The sequence below is a fragment of the Macrosteles quadrilineatus genome, unplaced genomic scaffold (assembly GCF_028750875.1).
Source record: "Macrosteles quadrilineatus isolate MER2022 unplaced genomic scaffold, UCM_ALF_1.0 Scaffold_2__2_contigs__length_208266976, whole genome shotgun sequence".
Lineage (NCBI taxonomy): Eukaryota > Metazoa > Arthropoda > Insecta > Hemiptera > Cicadellidae > Macrosteles > Macrosteles quadrilineatus.
Window position 1 is genome coordinate 156,608,498 of NW_026542595.1, and position 24,850 is coordinate 156,633,347.

The window sequence follows — 24,850 nt, forward strand, 5'->3', positions numbered from 1 at the left end:
GTTTTCAGAAACAGCCTTGTGATCCTTTATTTCGGTCGATTGGGAGTTTACTATTAAGATCAGTTTTATTACAAACTACTATAAAAAGCTTTGAACAACTAAAGAATCTCAGAAAGAAATCCCAACAAACACTCAATTTATGATTTTCTGCTTCCATGGCGTCAACTGTCTATGCATTGGCAAGGCAGGTCCCTACCAGTATCTTTGTTTCAGAAAACATTTTTGGAAATCAAGGAATTCAGTTTCTTTTTCAATGTAAGCTTTCTTATTTTATTGGTTATTTACAGTACTTTCAAATTTCAATAGCTAGTGATCAAAGGCATTTTCCACCAGGCTATCAACAATAGTCACAATTTTCATCCATGTTTTTAATCCATCCCCGAAAACTGATCAGACAGTTTAAAATGCTCTGGAGGAACCATCATGAGTTGTTGTTCATTTTGGGAATCTAAAGTTGTTTATATCCATTACCTTTTATTTATTGGGAAGGGTATACTGAGTATGCTTGAGAGGAAAACAGTCTAGATTAGTTGGGAGAACATGCACGGATTAGTTATTTGTGTAACTAGTGGTGAAAGTGGCGCTTTGCTGCACACGAGAGCAATGCGGAATGATCTCGAGTGCAGCAAAGGCCTTTTCCACTTGTGTTACACATTATATTTTTCCTACAGTCACTATAAAGCATACAAATAATTAGTCTTTCAAACACTATACAACACGTTTTTAGGTTCAGCTGGCAACACAAATGGTGCCCTAGAGAAAGTAGTACCCGCGGTCCGTATCACTCCGCTATTTTTCCTGGGCAAGAAATGTGCTCCGCGTTTTGAGAATATAGTCCCATATGTTTTTGTAAATTAAAGTGGTTTCCGCGCCTAAAAAAAAAATGCTTTAAAGGTATTTTCTTGTTTATTAGGGTCGTAGGAATGTTTTAAAAACGTTTAAAAGAAAAGTCCAGAAAGTTCAGAAATACCGAAACTATAAACACGAAATGACAGGTTAAATCGTAGTTATAATAGTCAATCAGCTGCTCATAGTATTATTATCTTTAAGTGTTGCCAACCTATTTCCAAGCGTACACGGATTACGTGCATAATAGAACCACGCTGTTTTGTGTTGTTTCGTTGGAATCCTGATGTGCGGAAAAGTATAAACCGTACGACAAAGTATAAACCGTACGGCAAAGTATAAATATGCAGCAATTAGCAGCTTTCTGTACTATAAACAGTACAGGGAAGCCAACTTTGTCGGGTGACTGTAGGAAAAATCAATTTTCATGTCTGTAACTGTACAACTTTCATTGTAATCCCAGTTTTCCAGTGTTCAAATTAAGTATTGTTCGACAACCCCAACATTAATATAAACTTGACTGACCTGATTTCCTTTGACTTTAATAAGTTCCTTGGTTCTATCGACAATGAAGAAGTATCCATCCTCATCGTAGTAGGCAACGTCTCCTGTTCTCAACCAGCCTTCCTCAACGACTGTCTCTTTTGTTGCCGCATCATTGTTTAAGTATCCTGCCATAATCTGGAAGAAAAGGAATATTTTATATTAAAACAACCTATATAAAAACTTTTTAGATCCAGACAACTTTTGCGAAATGAACCCATGAAAATTTAACTTGTTAAGTAATTTTAGGACAACCTTTTTTTTACAAAAAATTCAATTTTTTACCAAACAATTTTATTACAAGTTCATTATCTGTAGCGTTGATATTTTATGCAGTGATAAACTTGCTACGTTGAATACTTCTCGACAGAATATTTAACAGAACTGGGTAGTTATCTAACATCGTAGTAATCATTGAGTTGTAATTTCCATCTTGAGTAAAGTCAACAGCACTTTGATGGCTCTACTAAACTGGACACAGCTCCATAAACAACTTGCCCTGGTGTGTTATAGTGTCTTAGTAGTAAGTTAACAGAATGATAAATATGAGATTAGTAGTCATGACTTACCTGAGGGCCATGGACGTAGAGTTCTCCCGCATTGTGAGGTCCGAGGGTTTCTCCAGTCTTGAGGCTAACCACCTTCGCCCTCGTCCCTCTCACCAGACGCCCCGCGGACCCAGCCTTGGAATCTGGCATGTCTTTGGGTGTAAATAGTGTAACTGGTGCTGTTTCCGTCATTCCGTATCCTGCACAGTTTTAGCTAGTTATTTTATTGTTGTAAAATTATGTTATCTGTGGTTATTTTATGAGAAAAAGTGATTGGTCTTAATTTGTTGGCGGTGACATCATTGAATTCTCAGTCTTCCAGTGTAAATTTCGGAAGACCGAGAATTCAGAAAAGGGACTGGATTCTAGTCTTATTGTGAAGTGGGAAAACATCTTGTACAGAAATTGTAGACTCCTATATTTTCAAGGGAATTCAATGAATGTTTATGTTTAAGTATGTTAAACACTTTAAAAAAAACACACTCGAAAACTCTTTTAAAACGTTCACTATCATATAAACATCAATAACATTCTTTTGTTTTAATTTGTGGGTAACACAAATTTTAAGTTTTGTGGAATTGAGGGGGTTTGCTTTTTAATTGTGTACTCTTCTGTGAGTGTTTGTTATTATTTTTATAACTTCGGCTGAGGTTTGTGAGGTTCTATTTTATATTGTTTTGTTACCTTCTTTCCAGAGGACATGATCCGATCCCAGATCCCTAAAGGTTGTGAAAACTTGTTTTTTACTAGTTCTGATGGAAAATGTACACAATATATTAGGCAATTCAACCCTCCGAGTGTTATGTGTCGTAAAAGCGACTCATAACACACTTTGTGTAGTGTTTTGTGTCGCTTTTGCGACTCACAAACACTGTTTACGGCGAAGGCTCTATGACTGACTAAATCGGATTGAACTGGATCGAGTTAGGTATAGTTTTTTTTGGCAGATTCTAAGCTTTCTCCCGAGGTCTGTCTCTAAGCACTTTACAGGGTAAGTCCTCCGAGTATTGTGAGCTTACCCTGTCTGATGGCAATGTCTCTTCTGCCGACTTTCTCGTAGAACTTCTCGATGAGACTCTTGGTTGCTGGGGCAGCTCCACAAGTTATCTCCTTGATGGAAGCCAAGTGTTCAGGCTTGACTGCAGGATGTGATGCTAGGAACAGAAGCAGGGATGGCACAACGAACAGGAAAGTGGGCTGCAAACATAGAAACTTTCAACAACTATACACTGGATTTGCTTATATTTATCTATGCAATATAATTAACTATCACGTGGCTTTAAATGAAGGGAGTTCTCCACTAGAGAAGGTTTTTCTCGATTGTGAAATTTTTTCGGTTCCTAGGATTTACAGCTTACAAATGGGCTACAGATAATTAAACCGTGTAAAATCATATAAAAGCCACAGGTGATATGGTGGGATTAGGATCAGAGCCACCAGGAACAAAGTTCCTCGCTTTAACCACTATAGACCAATCACGCCTTTATAGGTAATAGTGTTTTGCTCCACAGGGTAACATTTATGTAAACATAAGAACAATGGTGTGGTGGTGGAACAACATCTAAGACAGTTTTATTCAACAGGTTCACTACCAGCTTTCACACTCTTCTGTATCTATAGTCTCCTGACATCCGTGTGTGAATGTGTTGAACATTGAACAAATTGTAGATACATGTATAGTAAAACACTGACCAGGGGAAGGCTTTTTCAGAAAACTCATTTTTTCATTTATACAATGGTCGGAATTCGAAGGTTATTTTGGTTCATGAATATCTAAAACAGTTGTTTTCCTAAAATCTACTACTGAATACCCTAAATATATTTCTCAAAATAATTGACAGTCGTTTTCTAAAATTTATTTCTATCACAATCCATGATGATGTCTGCTCCATTACACTCTGTAGGCAAGCTGGACCAGATACACCCTAGCTAATTTTCCAATTGATTTGAATTCTTTATCACGGTGTCAGTTTAACGAAGTGTGGTTAAAAAGGGGTTTTCAGTATCATTGTGTATTTTTGTAATGCATTTCAATTTACTGATTGTACACTTATTCCTTCTTCTAATTGTTAGAAACTTATATTCTTAAGATAAGGATTCAAAATAAAAAGCCTACCAGCATAGTATATCTATCATCTTTACCTATCTATTGTTTTAGTTATATGTGTGTATGAGTCCATATAACCTTCATGGGATCACTTAAATAATCTTAACTTTGCCTTATTACACCACATCTATATTTTCATTTTGATTTAAGATAGAAAAATTCTGTTACAGTTCGGTCTCTAAAAAACCAACATTATGCATGAAAATAAACAATGTCAACTGAAACACATTCTAAGTTTAGTGAGTTAAGTTAAACATAACAGTGTACTGTATAACAAAAATTGCATACTTATGTATGTAATAATGAAATTGAATTAAGTTGAAGAAGAGGAACCATAAAGTAATTGATTTGTTACGAGCACAGTTAATAAAGGCTGAAAAACCTAAAACTCTATAAAATAGAGTCATTTACATTTCAAAATGTAAATGTTATCAGAAGGCAAAACTTCTGTCCTGGAGGCTCTGTTTTTTACACCATAAATCACAAATGGTGTCACAATGCCATACCTGGGGGTTCCGAATCCATGCCTTAGGTTGTAAGTTTACCTAAGACCTAAAAGTTTAGATCTCTTTAGGTTAGGAAACCCATCCAAATAAATAAATAAATCCATAGAATAAATCATAAATTTATTTAATTAGGGAAAAACCATTAAATACAAAAATATTATTTAATGAGGCACTAATATACTACCTTATATTTGAGCACACATTCGATGTATGACTCTGGAGTGAATTTAGGAATAGAGATCATATGAAGTCCATAGAGGAGGGATGTATTGAGAATTGCGTTGAACCCGTAAATGTGGAAGAAGGGCAGAACACTCAAAACACGCTCCTGGTAATCACCTGTAATCAATGACAAATCCCGTAACTTAGTGAACAATTTAACTACTGATATTTGATTTATTAAGTTAAGGTATACAATTATTTATCATCATAGCACCTCAAAATAGCTGTGCATTTTGTTTTACTATTTGTTATATCTTTTGTAAAACTTATTGAATTTTTTTAATTGCTTATTTTTCATTCTATATCATCATTGACACTAATTTAATTGACTATTGGATACAGAAAAAGACATCCATATGCATGAGCTGTCGCCAATTTTTTTACTAAAAAATAATGTAGTTGTGTGAGCCAGTCACAGAATGTGCTATTGTCTAAAAATTTGTCTACCATACTTTTTGTTCCTGACATAGTTTATAAAGGTCATAACATTTGCTGCTCATAATAAGTAGTTCCATCACTTTGACTTGGTAAAAACCATCGAGTATTCGACAGAAGTCAGTGATTTAGGTCAATCTGTAGGTGGCTCACATCAACTACAACAAATTTGATTAAAATCATGGGGACAACTTTAACATGGGGATGGAATGTCTAGTTGTATGAATAGTCAAAGCTACTATGAAGATAAGTAGTCACACAATTTGTATGTTAAGAGTCCACCCTACCCCTGCCGTTTTGTGTAAACGCAAGGGTCTGGGGCAACCGTGTTTCCGAAGGCTACACTTAACGTAGAATCAAAGTTAGGGTGGCATTTTGAAGAGGATTAACCCTAGCAGTGGCCAAGGAGTGTAATACGCTCGTTAGCCGTGACGCCTAGAATGGCCACCAGTGTAATACGCTAGTATGGGCAGACATTTTTAAACAGTAAAAAAACCGCTTATAATCAACTCTGATATGAGCAATATATACAGGGTGTTCATTTGAAAACTTTCCATATCTGTTGTGTGCAAAGGTAAGGCTCTTAACACTTGTTTGTTCTCATTTCCACCTAATTTGGACATGCCAAATCCAATAAAATTATTTTCAATTTTGAAAAATGCCCCAAAAGGGCCCAATTTGGGGGGTAGGGGTGCTTTTTGAGAAATTTTCAAATGTAAACATGGGTTATGTGATACATCAATTTAAAGGTCTAATCACCGCGATCATTTTGGTGCAAAAAAAGTTTAATTATCTTTAACCGTATTTACAGGGTGGGTCAAAACGTTTTAAAAAAGGACTTTGAAGTTAAGTACCGTATTACCCTAACTAATGAACGGAACAGCGCCAAATTTCTTTCCAAGCTTATTCTTGAGCTACTCTTTAAGATAACTTGTAGTAAGGGCATTTTCCATGTTATTATCTAATTTAAAAAAAATCTCAAATTTTAAGAATAAAAGAAAGCTGAAAACTCAAAATTCTTAAATAGCAAGGTATAACAAATTTCATACCACGTGAAAGGTCATTTTTTAACAAACATTTTACGTATTTAAGTTTTCTTTCTATCTCTTACTGTTTAAAAATTGCAGTAGAAAATCATAATTTTCCATGGTAAAATTATAATTTTTTCTAATAAAACACATTGCACTTTGCTCAACGATGTAGTAGGATTTATTACAAATTGATCGACTACTTTTACTTGTGTCAGAATTCATCTTGGACCCTTCATCCTGTTCTTTTCTCATTGGTAACTGAGCCACTTTCAGAAAACTTCCTAACTAAATCATTTACAGCCATATGACTCTAGGTCTTACCTGGATATCTATTGTTAAACACTTTGCAGTTATCCTGGAACACTTTTGTTCTGACCAATAAGTAAAAATAAAGTCTTTTTTTTAGTGTACACCATATTTGATTAGATACTACAGGAAATGGTACTTTTGCAATTAGTACTACCATTGACTAGTCAATGGTACTACAGAAAGCGGCCCACGCTTGGGGTTTTCTCATCAGCTATAAAACTTGTTTTTCACAAAGTAAAACGTAATAACTTGTTTGTCTATCTGCCTATAAATAATAATTAATTGTTTCCTTCAGTTGTTGCACCATTACATGTGTCTAGAGACAAATTTTGGCTGTTTTATTAGAAAACTAGTTAAAATTTTACAATAGAAAATTATGTTTTTCTACTGCAATTTTTAAACGGTAAGAGATAGAAAGAAAACTTAAATACGTAAAATGTTTGTTAAAAAATGACCTTTCACGTGGTATGAAATTTGTTATACCTTGCTATTTAAGAATTTTGAGTTTTCAGCTTTCTTTTATTCTTAAAATTTGAGATTTTTTTAAAATTAGATAATAACATGGAAAATGCCCTTACTACAAGTTATCTTAAAGAGTAGCTCAAGAATAAGCTTGGAAAGAAATTTGGCGCTGTTCCGTTCATTAGTTAGGGTAATACGGTACTTAACTTCAAAGTCCTTTTTTAAAACGTGTTGACCCACCCTGTAAATACGGTTAAAGATAATTAAACTTTTTTTGCACCAAAATGATCGGGGTGATTAGACCTTTAAATTGATGTATCACACAACCCATGTTTACATTTGAAAATTTCTCAAAAAACACCCCTACCCCCCAAATTGGGCCCTTTTGGGACATTTTTCAAAATTGAAAATAATTTTATTGGATTTGGCATGTCCAAATTAGGTGGAAATGAGAACAAACAAGTGTTAAAAGCCTTACCTTTGCACACAACAGATATGGAAAGTTTTAAAATGAACACCCTGTATATACCATTCGAAAGATCACATTCTGAACTTTTATTTTATTATATAAACAAACCCTGTAGCAGGTATATAACAATGTCACAACGATTATAAATCAAATGAATTTTTGGCGCGGCATGACTTTTGCAGCTGACACTTGGGAACTGTCAAAACACGACTTGTTTCGCATTACCCTGGTTGGGTAATTTTCGTCTTGGGATGTTGCGGGTGGTACCACTGGATAGCCTTTGATTTTATCTTCATTGTGGTATTGATATTTAGAACGAAATATTGATTGCACAACAGTGTACGATTTTATGAAAACAGATGTTTTCAAAATTTATAACAAATGGCCAACCAGTGTAATACGCTAGTACGGAAAATACGAATGACATACAGTGTAAGTTATTATTATTAGTCATATAATATGTAATTTTGAAGAGGAAGAAATGTAGCTTATGATAGTGGCAGCCCTGTGCTCAGGGTTATTATTTCCGTTTTCTCTCACTAAGACGACGAAAGTGTGTCACTACTGTCAAGGTCTCATACACAAAGTGCCTTGTATTCGCCATTGCGTGTTGTTGCTGGTGAGTTTTCGCTCTCGTTTTATCTGCGATTTATTACTAAATTCGTTATTATTTCGTATTGTTAGAGAAATGTGTGTGTACTGTATATAACAGTAATATTCATGGATTTTATTATGCATGAATATTTACTGAATAGTGTGAAATTGTGTTTATAAGAGGTTGTATTTTTCTTGCGGTTGTATTCTGCGGTTTTCTGTTTAGGCCTATTTATATTATTATGCCCCTAACAGGTAAAAAAAAAATTGTTACCCAACGTGTTATACATTTTTATTTAGGTAATTGAATACACTACAAGATGATTATGTTTGTTTGAAGTAAATACCCCCGCCGCAGCAAACCTGCAGACTTAGCGAATTTCAATTTGCCTGATTGGATTTAAACTAAAATGTCTCCTTAAAAATATCACATTTATTCCCTATTTAAACAGAATTAGTTTAATGAGTACTTAGGTTTGCTGCAACAGGGAGGGTTAAAGTTTTTTTTTTTTAATGTAAAATGTTAAAAGGTACTGTGGTTTAGTAAGAAATTAATGTATTTTCCAAATTTTATCAAAATATGTTCATAAACAAGCAAACTACAACAGTTGACGTATTCTCCATAAGAATAACATGGGAATTTTAAAATTAAAATTTTTTTGAATTTTCTCCGTAACAGTTAGGCGCATAATAACGCTTCAATATCCTAATTTATTTGTTTTTTTAAGCTCTACAAAATGGTTTGAAAATAAATTGTGAAATTTTGTGTTTTTAGGGTAAAAAATGGGAAAAACCTATTTTTACCCCATAAAACCCCCCATAAACCCCCGTTCCCATAGTCCGATCATGCTGGTTCACGAATTCATTCAAGTTTATCCCGCCTTACACCTTCAAACCAAATTTTATCAAAATCGGACAAAAATTACTCAAGTTATCGTGCGGATGGACACATATATATATATATATCTATATATAGATATCTAAAAATTTGAACAAATGGTGTTTTTGGCCTCTGGGGATATCAAAATGAAAAAGTTAATCGGTCCCGGGCTTAGGTCTTACCATGAGACCTACGGTAATAGCTACTTCCCTATAGGGAAATTCGCTAAAACATTCGGTACAAAAGTTTTATACTAAATTCTATGAATTTTTTTCACAAAATCGCTAAAACACAAAAACATTATTTTATTTATAAATAAAAAAATTATTTTTACCATAAACTTTATGACTTTTTTGGATTCCTTACTTTACAAGCTCTACAAACATGTATATATCATTAATAGTACCGTATACACATATATAACTTTTTACAACACAAGCTGTAGGCCTACGGTTTTCAATTTTTTCAGTTCTCCGTTTGTTATTGCCCTAACATGTTATATATTTCTATGTAAAGAATTAGATTGTCTACAAAATGTATATAATGAATTTCCCATAAAAAATCTGTAGAAAATTTTGCCGAGGCTGCTTTTGAAAATTCAAAAAGAAAAATTCTAATTTTTTTATTTTTTTCACTTTACCGAAAAAATACACTATCTAATTCCCCACTTCCAACATTGGCCACTGCTAGGGTTAAATTATCTAGATTGTTGTGGCTTCAATAGTTTTAATATCGTACCATAAAGCCTGAAAATCTTTTCTTTGAATGTAGACGAAAAACGGCAATTTTAAACTGCTTTAACTCATAGAATTGTTACTTTAAAATTCTAAAACCAGAGACGCATAGATTGTTCTTTGTTCTGTAAAACCCCACTCATTTTTTTACTAGCATGTATGGGTATAGTTTACAAAGGCAGTTGCCGTGAACGTCTGCAAGCGCTTCTCACGGCGCTTTTCAATGGCGCAACATAGCTACTGAAGCCCGAGCTGAGATTTCCGAGTCGATGTCCTGCGGACCCTTAAAGCTGTAACCTCAGAAGGCGAGATTTTTTTTAAATGACTGTTCGTCCCAGTGTCAGGGGGCGTCAAGTCATAAACACTTCAGTTTTAAAAATTGGTTATGTAGGACAGGTGATAAAGAGCTGTTACAGAAATCCCCTTTATTGTATTATAGAAGAAGGCATTTTGGTAAAACATGTGATACCCAAACCCACTTGCCAATCAATGTATTTGTAAATAATACTGGTCATTATTGAAGTTTCAATAACAATGGGGTTTTAATCAAAATGTTTGCATGATTAATCCAATGATTCAGTACTGATAAGTGATTTAATTAAATCAGATAAAAGCTTATCTATGCACAACAAACAAAGGTATGAACCAATCTTTGTTCAGTAACCTAGAAAAGAACACTCACTACTGATAAAGAATGGACAAAGTTCACTAGTACAATTTATCAGCTGATTGTGATATAACACTATCACTAGAACAATAAGAAAACTTGTGCTGAGCAATCCATCTACAAGCTAAATATGAATGACAGTTTGCCATATAGCCATGATTACACAAAGCGGGCAGGTTATCTGCCTGAAGTAACTTGAAATACACTAGAGGCAGGTAAGGTGCTATGTAACCTGCCTGTCTACTGGCCTTTTGTAAACACGGCTTACAACAAATGTTACACTCTCTTTTTAAAACTATGTACTTTACAGTGGGGTAATTGTTATCTCATTCTATGTTGCCTTTTTTCACTATTCTTATAAACTGTACAGATTTTACTTTTTCAAGAAAATATTTAGCCTTATCTTAAACAGAAACTCTAACAATGTCTTATGCACCACCTTTTTGGAAAATAGTGATACATTTTGGATAAATTTAACGATTCTGTACACAAAAGCGGTTATTCTTGCATTAAAAATCAAATTGATGCCTTATAGAAATATATAATCAGTACATTGGGACCTATTTAATTATTATAAATTACGGTTTTTTATGACCTGATTCTTCTGATGTAAAAGTTTCATATTCATTACAAATATAACATGTAGGTAACAGAAAGTTATGAGAAATAAACAATTTACCTCAAGGTAAATGAAAGTTCAATTTATTACCAAGTCAAATTATCTAATCTGGCAAGACCTAAGGTAATGAAATGTCTCAAAGTTTGTTTTATCTGAATGGTCGGCTCACCTGAGGTAGGGGTGTGGTTGACGATTTCTGGGTGGTTGCAGGCTTCTAGACTGGCAATACAGTTCTTGTGAGTCAACATAACACCCTTGGGCATCCCTGTAGTCCCACTGGAGTAGGGTAGCAGAGCAACCTATGTACAACATAAATCAGTAACAACACACAGATGAGCGTTTCATGCTGAATATCAATACAACAAGTGTATACTCACAAATCTGCATTGGACAAGTCTAAAGACCAAGTCATGTATTTAATTTGAATGTGAATCTTTCACAAACTTATTTTTGACCAATCAGGGGCAGACAATGTTTTTTGTTGAGTAGCCACATTGAGGTGTTTTAACACATTCAATTGTACTTCACAGTCTAGTCCAGGCAACGAAAGGATATAGAGGGAAATTTTTGGAACACAATTTCTGACTTCGTAACTTTGTTTAGTATAGTTAGGAGGTTAACATACCAAAAGTCCCCGCCTCTAGCCCTTGTGCTGTGGGGGAGGGGGGGGGCTTGAAGGTACCATTTTTCGGTTTTTGGCTAATATCTCGGAAACCATGCGTCCAAGCGAAATTATGCTAATATACAAAATGAAAGCTTATTAAATTTCCAACAAGTTTATGATTTACTATTTTTTGATATCTTGTATGGTTTTTGTGTTATTTGCCATCCAAAGTTTGTAAATTTGGAAAAATACATTTTTTCCTCATGTTTTTTGTTCTTTTTGACAAGTTGCCTCTCAAACTATGCACCCAAAAAATAAATGCTGGGCATAGGGTTGTAGAGAATTAAATTCCCTTCAATAATATATATGACTTTACTAGTTTACCTCCTTCCGTTCAGATTTTAAAGCAAATTAACTGTCAGTATAAAAAAATTAAATTTAATTAAAATTTAAGAAAATTAAAATCTAGTGTTGAGCAAGGAATTTGCAGTCTTGCAACAGCTGTTGACTACTTAATATATTTTAATTTATCACCTTACATTACTAATTGGTTGGAACATTCACTATCAAGTAGCTAAGGTGAGTGATGGGCGTCTAAAAATGGCACAGATACCCTATAGAAAATATATACTTGTGGGCTGCCTAACCAGCTTCCTCACACTTGATGATCTAGCTAGTTTATTGTAATGGGAAAATATGGTGTTATAACCATGTTAATGCATATAAAAGTGTCTATATGACACTGGAAACCAATCACAACCATTAAATTTAAACAAAGATAAATTACATATTTGAATGAATTAATATAAAAAATTGCATCAGTAAGTAGCCTACTATTCTATCCCTTGCTATCTTATTTTAATAAGGACTACCATCCTCATCATTTGTATCCTTTTTTTCTCCATCGGACCTATTTTGGAAATAGGTATACTGTTTTTCTTCATATTCTTAGTCATCTTTCCCAGGGACAACATTTTGACATTTTTGGCATACTTATTTTAGGCTTGCTTTTTTGCTACCTGATTTTGCACGAGTACAGTTTTATGTGCATAGGCAGAAAACAATTTTGAGGATATCCTTCAGTGTAGTTTCATGCTGAGTGTACTCTGTTACTACAGAGTTTTTATTATTCTTTTCCACTCTTACATAAGAGAAGGCAGGTTATTTCCCAGCCACAGCTGAACCTTTTGGAATGTACATGATAGGAAACGATGTTTGAAAGCACCATCAGTCGGAGGAAGACAAGAGATGGGCGTCCATCGAAGGCTTGATGGAGACCATCGATTTAAAAATTGACTTCTACCTGTATAGATTGGAGTTGAAGTGCACGATACCTCTCTCGCTGAAGCCCATATCAAATCAAGATGTACATTTTCCCTACCTTTTTTATTTGGGTGGTGTTGGAGAGGGGGCGTGAAAGACAGATGATGCATTTTGGGCCACTGGGGAATTCAGATACAACTTCGCAACCTTGCTTTTCTCAAATGCTGAAGATTTTTTGTCACATCCAGTAGAATCGCGTTCAAAATATCATCTAATCCTTGTTAAGATAGTTTATGGTGCCAGAAAAAGATGTCCCTTACCTTCTTTCTTAGAGAATAAGAGGATAAAAACGATTATGAGGATGGTAGTCCTTTCCAAACTAAGATAGCAAGGCTGAATTGATTCAATAGTAGGCTAAGGCTACTCACTAATGTAATGTTTTATGTTAATTCCTAATTAAACATGTCAATTGTCTTGGTTTCAATTTTATGGTTGTGATTGGTTTCCAGTGTCATATAGACACTCTTATATGCCTAAACATGGTTATAACACCATATTTTCCCACTACAATAGTCTAGCTAGATCATCAAGTGTGAGGAAGCTGGTTAGGCAGCCCACAAGTATATATTTTCTACCCATGTAGCACAGATGGTTGGGCCAACGTTGGTAAATTGTGGAGCCACACAGTTGGCCAACGGTAGAAATGTCACCTCTTTAAACTGTTTTCCAGCCAACCATTGTCCAACCGTTTTATTTCACACAAAATAATAAAGATTTAGTACGAAAAGCATAATTATTAGTTGAGTAAATTGATTAAATAGTTCATAAAAACAAATTTTGAAAAAAACTAGAACAAAATTTTTTTGGCCCAGACGGGTCTCGAACCCGGGTCCATCGACTTGAGCCTCTTACTTTACCACTGAGCTATCTGTGATTGCTGATATAGAGAGTTTTCAAGTGGTGAAAGAGTAGCCGACAGTTGCAATGGTCGCAATACTTCAAACATTTTTGATACTACACAGTATAATATGATTCTGTTAATCTGTTAAGGCATCATAAGTAGTTTTTTTTTTTTGAGTTAGAGAGGATACTGGTATTTGAATGATTAATTAATTACCGTTAGATTGTTAATGCTATTATAGTTGCCTGTTATATGATTAATTACTCTTTCCCCTTAAATTGTTGCAAATAAGTTAAAGAATATTAATTTAAAAAATATTTGCATTATTAAAATTATTAAAATTCATTGTTGTAGCGCCGGAACTGTAATATATAAAATATCTGGTTTTACAATACCTTTATCAGTTCCAAAAACTTTTGGAAACTTTTGGAACTGATAAAGGTATTGTAAAACCAGATATTTTATTATAATTATGTTGTGAAAGCTAGACCCAGAGAATGAAAGTCGTGTAAACTCAACTATGGACCATTGTTGGTCCAACAAAAGTATCTTTTGTTGGTCCAACGGAGTGAAAAACGGTTGGACAACGGTTGGCTTGATGTATGATACCCAGCAATGCATATTAATGTATTTCATTAACAATGAACCAATGTTGGTCCACAGTTGTAAATATTGGTTGGCCCAACTACGAGATATACAGTTGGACAACGGTTGGTTGGTTGTGGAAGCTCCAACCAACCATCGACCAACTGTCCCACAGTTGGCCAACGTTGGCCCAACCATCTGTGCTACACGGGTAGTGTATCTGTGCTATTTTTAGACGCCCATCACTTACCTTAGCTACATGATAGTGAATATACCAACCAATTAGTTGACTTTGTAAGGTGATAAACTGAAATATTAAGTAGTCAACAGCTGTTGCAAGACTTCAAATTCCTTGCTCAACACTAGATTTTAATTTTCTTAAATTTTAATTAAATTTAATTTTTTTATACTGACGGTTAATTTGCTTTAACATCTGAACGGAAGGAGGTAAACTAGTAAAGTCATATATATTATTGAAGGGAATTTAATTCTCTACAACCCTATGTCCAGCATTTATTTTTTGGGTGCATAGTTTGAGAGGCAACTTGTCAAAAAGAACAAAAAACATGAGAAAAAATTTATTTTTCCAAATTTAAAAACTTTTGATAGCAAATAACACGAAAACTATACAAGATATCAAAAAATGGTAAATTACAAACTTTCTGGAAATTTAATAACCTTTCATTTTGTATATTGGCATAATTTCGCTTGGACGCATCGTTTCCGAGATATCAGCAAAAACCGAAAAATGGTACCTTCAAGCCCCCCCCTCCCCCACAGCACAAGGGCTAAAGGCGGGGACTTTTGGTATGTTAACCTCCTAACTATACTAAACAAAGTTACGAAGTCAGAAATTGTGTTCCAAACATTTCCCTCTATACCCTTTTTTTTAGCATTCGTTGCCTGGACTAGTCTGTCAAACTTAAGATACTGATAAACTGGAACATCTTGCCGATGAGCTTTGACGGAGGCGGTTGTCTGCTCTTCACTATATGGTTCAAAATAATAGTTGGGTACTTGTTTAGTTTCTTGATCATAGATCCAAAACTCTTACTGCAGTTTTATAAGGAACGTATAAATCAACTTTGTTGTAAATAAAATGCTTTTTGAATTTGATAATTACAGTTGGTTAAAAATTTGGAGATAGTTGAAAAATTTCAGAAAATGGTCCTAACAGTATGTTTTTTTAAAACTTTCACTCTTGCTTTAAAAAATTGGATGCTTCAGCAAATGGAACTCTTCCAACAACTTATATTTGGGTTGTACAAAGGTCCCTAGGCTCTGCATTTCAGTTAGATTTTTGTACACTCTCACCTTATTTTACTGAGAACTTTTACAGCAATTTTAGCTGGGTAGGAAAACTTTTTCAGAGGAAAAATAATCTACTCAGTGATAGTAGTCAATTTACAGAAATCTATTGTTTTTTCCACATGATCCATTATAATGATAAATCCCTTACATTTGTTTATACTCTCTCTGTTTATCGGCAGATTATGTTGCACTGTGTTTTACTTAAATTATAAAAAATAACAACTTAGTTTTATTTAACTCCTTTTGAAGAGGAAAGATTTGTTCTATTAAACTTTTAACTCAGCAGATATGTTGTATATGTCTGGTTTTGGTAAACAAGTGCGTTGGGAGGGAAGCAAAATGCTGTCAGTTTCAATTTTAGTTTAATCTCTGTTATCAATAAAAATGCTAATGTGGCTATTTGCAGAGTTTCATCCCTAGAATTCAAGGAATCTTAGCTAGATGTTGAAAACCAATTATCAGGGCAATTGATTGGGTGTAAATGTTAAATTGCTGTAATAACTAAGTAAATTAATTATTGTGAGGTATTTTTTTAGTTTTGTTAATAATACAAATATGTTATAGTCAAACAAATATAGGATATGACCTTACAAAAATTGCAAGAAAACGTTTTATGGTTTTATTTTGTAGTGTTGGATCTGCAGAGTGACATACTAAAAGTTGCCAAAAATCGGTCCACAGGAAAACCCCTAAAATCATGATTAAAAATGACAGATTTTCCCAACATTGGACAAATTGTTTTAAACAAGTTTGCACATGCATTTTTATGCAAATTTTTTTAGATATTGACTTGTAACCACCGCTAATATTTATTGGGTGGTTAGTACTTCATTTTGATAGGGAACATGTTTATGGCCACCATCTTGGATTTGCCATATTGGATATAAACATATTTTTTTAAATGCAATGATAGTGTTGTGACACATCATTATTAACTAGATTTTCATGCCGATTTCAGAGCCAAAATCCGTTTTAGAAAATATCTTTTTGTTTTAAAGATATATTCAAACAAAAACTCTCCCCCACATACATTTCTTACGGACGTTTCATAATTTAATTATTAAAAAAAAATTTTTTTTTATATCTCCAGTTCTTAAGGCTTGCAGTTTGTTTTAGCCTAAACAAATTCATCAATATATAAGGGCTTCCATTTGAGCTATTGATCATTAAATTCAAACAAGTTAGAGACCAGCTACGAACCAAAACACAAAATTAAGTTTAACTTTTTAGAAATCTGTTAGTATTAAAATATTTATATCTCGGCCTGTTAATACTTCACCAAGTTCTTTCTGGTCTTAAATTACTCAGTAAATGTTTGGCTTTAATTGTATTATAAACTTGATAAAATCAACAAATCAAAATACACAAACAAGAGGTATCCGATTTGACTATTCAATGACGTTTTTAATATTTGTGAAAAACTGTTTGGTAAATTAAATCCTCAAAGACTTCTATTACTATTTTATCTGCAGTTTATAATATAAATATACTTTTTGCTTCATTGGCAGATATAATTTCAGATTAAAATGTGCCCTACCGTTTAATAAAAAAATAAAGTCTGAAAGACGAACTTCCTTAAGCTAAATCAGATTTTAGTCAAGGTTCACTCAACTATGAATTCGGGTGATCCACCAGGTAGAATCTCCAAAAAAGGCAGTCATTAATTATTTTCTGCAGTGAACGTAGTGAAATACACTCTACTTACATGATTGGGGTCAATCTCAGGCAGGATAACGTTAGGCTTAGCCGATGTGACGATGTCCTTGAAGCCGAAGATTCGGTTAGTCTGATCCGTCTCTCCCCCAACAATGATGGTGCCTTTGTAGCCCTTCAGCTTGGGTCCGATGCCTTCCATGACTGGGAACAGCTGCGGAATTGTGACGCAACATTTGACGTTGGCATTCTCAAACTGACGAAGGATCTCCCCTGAAAAAGGGATTTTGTTGACGTGAAGGGTAATGAGGGAGTTCACATTAATAACGGTTATCCAATAACATAATGTTTTATTCCATATATTTGTATGAGAGGTACCGGTAACTTAAGTATTTCTGTTTTATTGCACAGTGATATCCAATAAAGGAAAATTTACTAAAACATCAATCGTAATTATGGTTGTGCATTATTTTATGTTAACTCAGTGTTGGAGTGTATTAAATGCTATATTTCTGTGTATTGACAACAACAATGTGTTCAAATAATTTTATGAATGATGACAAGAATTTTGAAAATTAAACAACTGTTTTGAAACTAGTTGCCCAATACTAAACTAGAATTGACGACTTAAGGTAATAAACCTATTTTACCTAACCCGCCATGTTAAACTCGCCTATCCCAAGCGTGATGTATATAGCTTCGTTACTTCTCGAGTGATGTAAAGTTGAAAAAAACTCACTCGGTGATGTAATGAAACCCATTTAAATAACATTGAGTGCTTAACTTAAAAAATATACCTCTTTGGAGCCAACGACGTTCAACGCTAGAAATCAGCTGTGCGCTTGAATTTTATTGTTATGTTTTGAAGAATTATCCTAACCTAGCTTTTGTTTGTAAATGAACGTTCCTGTTAGAAGATGAGTGAAATGGATAATGAAAAATATTGTTCGTAACCTCCTGTATATTGTCGGGTCAGGTAAAATCTTGTACGTTAAATGTTACGCAAGAGCGTGTTTACATCACTTTGGTAAATTATGCAACTCGCTTCCGCTCGTTGCACGACATTCACCTGCGTGATGTAAAAACGCTCTTACTACACTTGTAAGGTAAATAGCTATTATATTGCCATAAATCAGTCCAGGAGGCAAATCTATATATATAAAATCCAATGTATGTTTGTTTGTTTGCCCTTTATCGACTCCGAAACCGCTCAAAAGATTGTAATGAAACTTTCAGGCATTATTAGGCATTATTCAAGGATGGTTTGTGTGAAGTTTGGTGCAGATCCGTCAAAAGGGCTCCACCCCAATGGAGTTTCCCATGTAAATCTTATGAGTACTCATATTTAAATGGAATTAAAGAATCTTAACAGCTGGTTCAACTAAACAATTTGATTCTGTGATGTTCAATAGCATTGAAAAGTTAATAGGTTTACCAACAGGGTGCAGCACTATTATTTTTTTAAATTTATGACAACAGCTAATTTGCAACCATAAGGTGAGTGAGCGTAGCGAACGAACTTCAACTGGAGGCGAGTTAGCGTAGTGAACGAGCTAAACCTGAAGGAAGGTGAGCGCAGCGAACGAGCTCCAACCTTAAAGTAAGTAAGCGTAGCGAACAAACTTCAACCTGGACGTGATTGAGCCATGCGCACGAGCTCATCTTGAAAATGAACGAGCATTGACATAAAACCACGTTAGGACAGGACGACGTCTTGTCGGGCCAGCTAGTGCTGGTAAAAATGGTATAAAAATGGTATTTCAGGGGGTGTAATAGTAATTAAGTCTTGGGTTCTGTATAATTATTTCCAATAGTACAAGAGGCTCAATATTTAAATCCTATAATATTATTGGAATTAGTCTGTATTCCTCATATTGTCCTTATTGTTAATAATTTACATGATAACTTCCCCATTTTGTACAAACAGCTGATAAAACATATTTTCATGAAATCAGCTGATAAGCTACACAGATTTTATCAAGATATTAGGGCTTGGTATCAAGTGTCTAATTTTTCACCGATGGGATACCAAAACTGAAACCTAAATGATCCCTCATCATCATTTTCTACCCCTCCCAATCCCTCTTCCAGCTCCATAAGACGAACGTGCCATAGCACAACATAAGTCCCATCTTTATTATTTATATTCAGCAGATATATCTAGCTCTAGCATCAGAATTTAACTTCCAAAGTTGTTCCAAAAACAATTGATCAAGGAGGGAGAGGATGATCCTACATTGCTGATTTACTAAGTTCACCTTTAATTTGAGTTATGAACGCATCTAAAATTTCAATGGTGTGCCATTTTGATTTTCTTTTGCAAAAATACAATAGGGTAAGTTAAAAACTACCATTACTGGGTGTTTGATAACAGTTTCTTACCATATGAGGACCAGGTTTTACAATAAATGATCCTGTCTTGTAGCATACCGACTTACCGGATGTGTAAAGAGGGTTAACGAAAGTGACTGTAAGTCCGGCCTCCAATGCTCCGTGGATAGCAAACACATATTCGGGCACGTTAGGCATGAGAAGTCCGACCACATCGCCTTTCTTCAGCTGCAGACGCTGAATTAAAGCAGTTGCAAAGGCGTGAGAGATAAACCTTGCCTCGCCAAACGTGTAGCTGCGCCCACTGCTGCCACATGTCTAGAAAGAAATTAATATATTTTGGTTTACAAAAATTTGAAAATACATAGTAAATTTGTTTTTTTAACCTTAGGTGATTTTTGGGGGTTCTCTGAAGAAGTTTTTGGTTTAGTATAACCTTTTAACAGACACCCTAGAACAAAACTTGGAGAAGTTTAAAATATAAAAAAAATGGTTACAACAGCTTGTTAAAATTATTAATTTAGTTTATCACTCTACAAACTAGACCTATATAATATCCTATACTTTTTTTATAGAACACGTTTCACACATTTTAGTGGCAAATTTGTCCTCCAGACAGGATAAATCTTATTTTTGGGGATGTTCAAAATTAAGGATGCAAAATTTAATGTAAGGTAAGTTATGAATTATTTATTACTCTTTTATCTTATCCTAAAATTAAATACTTTTAGGTGCCCAAAACAGATAAACGCGCATTAAGTAAGTAAGTAAACTCGCTCTATATCGCTTAACGAGTCTGAATGGATTTTCAGGGGCTTAGCTGTATGGTACTTATTTTCAGTGTAAATAATATTTAACTGTGAGAAAAGACTATGGCTGTTATGTACCTGGTATAGAGGAAGAGGACCAAAAAAAAAAGGTTTTTTTTTACAAAAATACGGATAGGGAACCATATTTTGATATGCTTTATTTAGTACCACTACACACTAAAACCCCCTGAAATGTCACAATCTCAGCTTGATTAAACCAAAACATCTGCAGTAGACCTAATGCTCATCTCCTAATAAGCTTTTCTTAGCTCCTAGTCTTAATCATATTTTCTGAAATGTCTTTTTTATTTACCATACCTACACTAGATTATCCCTTTGGATTTAACGTTCAATAAAACGGCCAATTAAGGACTTAATTACTAAGTTTGGAAACAGCTATTCTTATGACATGCAAATTATCAGAATTCTTTGTCAGTACTGTCCTTATAACTTTAATTAAAAGTGTTAACATAATTGGGCTATGTTTTAAATAGGCTACCACATTTATAATAATTGTAAGTACATAATCTATATAATTAATACGCTACATGAAACTTTGTCGGTTGAACTCCTTCGCCATTTCTTAACCGATTTTATCCATTGACGTCTCATTGGAAAGAGCGTGTCGCGTAGATTTGCAAACTGGCCTTACATTTTTGAAAAAGCCCCTTGGGCTCCGCCCCAGTGGCTTTGAAAGTTCCCATGTTATCCTTATGAAGAACATAATTGTTTACATTTTGATCAGCTGTATAATTTAATTGCTGTTATTTATTTTCCAATTCAACGAAACACATAGGTTACATTTACTGATTTGGTTGAAATTAAATATTTGCTACTTTAGTTTACATTCGTTTTTTTTTCCAATGTAAAAAATCGAGAAAGCCTGGGCAATTTGATATATTTTACCAAAAAAGAAAAATGAATTAACAGGGTACTGTATTTCTTCTACAAACAATGAACAGGGATGTTAGCCAAAGTGTTACTATTTTGTAGTAAACACTGACTTAACTTTATGATGATTGGCAAAGGAAAACACTCTAGGGCTGAATTAAACTGGTACGGCAAGGACATTAAATATATGTTTTCATAAAAGTAAAGTGATTTTAAAATAATATGACTACATCCAAGAAACCTTAATAAAACTTTCACTGAAGGATTTGCATTATTCACATTTAAGGGAAACAAAAAACCATCTGAACGACATTTGGCCTTTCAATTCTGCATTTTTTTCAGGTAAATATAACTTACGTTATAACAGTAACTAGGTAGCCAAATTAATGCCAATTGAAGCAAATAAAATTATGACAGAGAGGTTATGCAGAAAATCAGGCAATTCTTAAGTAATGTAAACAAAATGTCATCGCTATAAAAAATTACTGAAATTTGTAAACATACTAGCGAAAAAGGGTAGTACTATGCAGACTACATTATCATTGACGAAGATCAACCTGGACCACCTAATGCGGCTATAAGTGGGAAAGATATGTAGAATACACTAAAAAACCAGATCAGCTTTTGAAAAATGATCAAATATTTACTAGAAATGTTGATTATATGTAACTGTTAGTCACGTAATCTATGAGCTGAGTCTTTTAAACTCATCGGAAATTATGACTTTTATTCGTTTTAAAATAAGTTAATTATTTGTTTTTAAATACTGTAACTACTTTACTTCTTTGCAATTGCTCGATTTCGAGCAACATGTACACTAGTTAATTAATAAATAGACACAAATTCACGTGGAAAATAATTACTAGGATTATATTCTGTAGTTCATTGAAACTGTTTTGTCATGGTATACTAAACACAGTGCTTTAATCAGAATGCTTTGTCAGCTGTTTCCACACGAATGTTGTGTCTAACTGTTGGGTTTTGCAGACTTTGCATTGTCAGCTGATTCAATTCAAGGTCTTATCCAGTACTGGCTCAACAGCTGTCACAGTGTTACGACACAATTTAAAACAGCTGGCAAAACGCCAATGTAGGTGACAATCAGCTGTGACCTAATATTTCCTGGTTAAACAGAGTCAATACGCTAATTTGTGCGCTTGTTTGGTTAGATTGTGCCTTATCTCAGTCCAAACTCCCATTCAAATATCAAAGTCTACTTACAAAATAACACACGGAAGTGCTGTCATCCACACTTTGAAAAGTTAATAGTTCGTTCTGTTTCAAAAGTAGTGTATCATAAGTTCCTGGTTTTTAATGATAGATAAGAACTTTTGTTTTACCAGTAGATTAGGTTTATAGCATTTGTGGTACCCATAACCTTTGAAGGCCAAAATACATGAATTTGAATGTAGAGTACATTCACACATTCGTTCTGCTATTATATTATTGTTTTTATCAGTAATAGGAATTTAAAACTGTATTTTAATTGCTTTACAATAACTTCTTCAACAGTTAATTACCAGTACTTAATTACACGCTTGTATAGCTGAAGCTCAAATTTGATTATAATACTGTAATTACCTGTGATCCAACCTGCAAAAATGTTACAATTTTTTCTTATAAACCTGACAATTGTTGAAGTAAAAATCTTAAAATAAAAATCTCTGTAAGCAACTAAAAAGAAGATATCTCACTTATCTTTAGTTCTATCCAACTATTATTAATTGAAATATTATCTATTATTTTTATGGTTTACACGTAACTATAAACAGACAAACACGAGAGCGTGAGGATCATGCAATCATTAAAATAGACATTTGCAACTGTACAAGAATAAACTTATATTATTTACTATTTTAGCCGATTAGCAATGTTTTTTTATTGGCAGAACTGTTGAATAATTTGACTGTGACAACACATGATGAAGATGGTTGGCAGTTTTATTGCTGGTTTGGATATGCTAGTTATTTAGCAACTTAAACAACTTCAATGGTCAAGGACAGCTAGGTACAGTTACAGTTTCGTAGTTAATTAATGAAGTAACATTGAAAATTGACCTCCACGTTAAAATTTAGTAAAACAATATCATTACTTGATTAACATTTTGATCATACACAGCTGCTAATGCAGGAAGGTCCTTGATCTCATCATGACCTACATTTTCTTATCTCAGTTTCAGATAAGTAAAATACAAATAGAGATCTTCAAAAGCTCTTCAAGTACATCCTGCTTTCTGATTATTAATTTGATTAGATTAGGGATGTTTTTTCTGACACCACTTGTCTATTAGGTGAACTAAACAATTATGATTAAATTTAGCAAGTTTCTATTTAAACAAAACCTAAAGTGTGCATATTTCATTTCATTTATTTCATTTATTCATTCCGACGGCATAAAATATTGAATACAGTATTTTACTTAAGATAGACGTACAACATTATTTTCTAATAAATCTATGAATTCAAGGTTAATAGGCCTACTAATATACTACCATAGCGTTAGGGTTTTATCAAAAAATTCATCTCAAACAATCTAGGCTATTTATCAGTTGTTGGACGAAATCCAGGGTTTAAGAAAAGCTATTTTTTATACCAATTAACAGCTGATGATGTGGCTTAATCGTGTCAACGCCAACCTCCTCATAGAATGACAAATCCATTAAACTAACTAGAATTTAATTAGCAGTAAATAATGCTAATTAAATTCAGCCATCCTTGCAGTGTGCTTATCAATTTTCACAAAACAACAATGATGGCGGCTGACGCACCTCCCAGTCAGCTGGTTCATTGTTGCCCACCCAATCACTAGCCAGAACAGCTGATATTGTTTACTTACGATAGCCGGCTTGTCAGCCCACTCCTCGAAGTCTTTCCAGATGTAGTTGTACAACGTTACTTCAGGAACCTGTGTCGGCCCTAGAGGAGATTCCAAGATGAAACTGGAAGTGCAGGTTCCTAGCGAGCTGTTATTTCTAACACTTTGTCCGGTTACGCGGGAACGGTTCAAAATTTGCCGGAGGGAAACGAAACTCGACGCTTTCCTCACTGAGACCCCTTTTGAAAAAAGGGACCGTTGACTAGAGCAAACTACGGCGCACACGGAGGTTATAGACTTGGCCATGTTGGTCGTCCACCACGTTTTCTCTCAGACTAACGAGAATGACTGAGGCTAGAATAGCCACTCTCCTCCCCCCTCCCCCCTAAACACTCATTCTCTCTCACTCACACGGACGCTATCTACGACCTTTTGCCGACCCGCCCCTGCTTCCAACGACGTTCGACGACGTTTCCGCATTTAATTTGCCCATTCTCATTATGTATTGTTTACGTCAAACTTTCTCCGGGTGAAATTGAATGGTTATAAATAAATGTTGGAATGTCAAGTGTGATTAGGCGATTAGGGGTATGTACGGTACTAGGGTCAGGGCTGCCAACTCAAGTATACAAATATTCTAGATCAAAACTCTTGCAAACAAGGGCACATTCAAGGGTGTGAAATTCACGAAATCAGGTGGCAAAAAGCTAACTAAA

At 34.3% G+C, this 24,850-nt stretch overlaps 1 protein-coding gene across 1 annotated transcript in view; it reads right to left on the reverse strand.

Annotated features, from left to right (window-relative positions):
• The window catches only part of LOC128985409 (uncharacterized), a 51,013-nt gene extending 26,528 nt beyond the window's left edge, over positions 1 to 24,485 (reverse strand). The window contains exons 1-8 of the mRNA XM_054404870.1: positions 24,156 to 24,485; positions 19,728 to 19,938; positions 17,342 to 17,562; positions 11,142 to 11,271; positions 4,735 to 4,889; positions 2,957 to 3,134; positions 1,959 to 2,137; positions 1,372 to 1,527 (exon numbers count right to left, since the gene is read on the reverse strand). Coding sequence (XP_054260845.1) covers positions 1,372 to 1,527; positions 1,959 to 2,137; positions 2,957 to 3,134; positions 4,735 to 4,889; positions 11,142 to 11,271; positions 17,342 to 17,562; positions 19,728 to 19,938; positions 24,156 to 24,440 — 1,515 coding nt within the window. The 5' untranslated portion in view covers positions 24,441 to 24,485. The remainder of the gene's footprint in view (positions 1 to 1,371; positions 1,528 to 1,958; positions 2,138 to 2,956; positions 3,135 to 4,734; positions 4,890 to 11,141; positions 11,272 to 17,341; positions 17,563 to 19,727; positions 19,939 to 24,155) is intronic.
• Between the last annotated feature and the right edge of the window lie 365 nt (positions 24,486 to 24,850).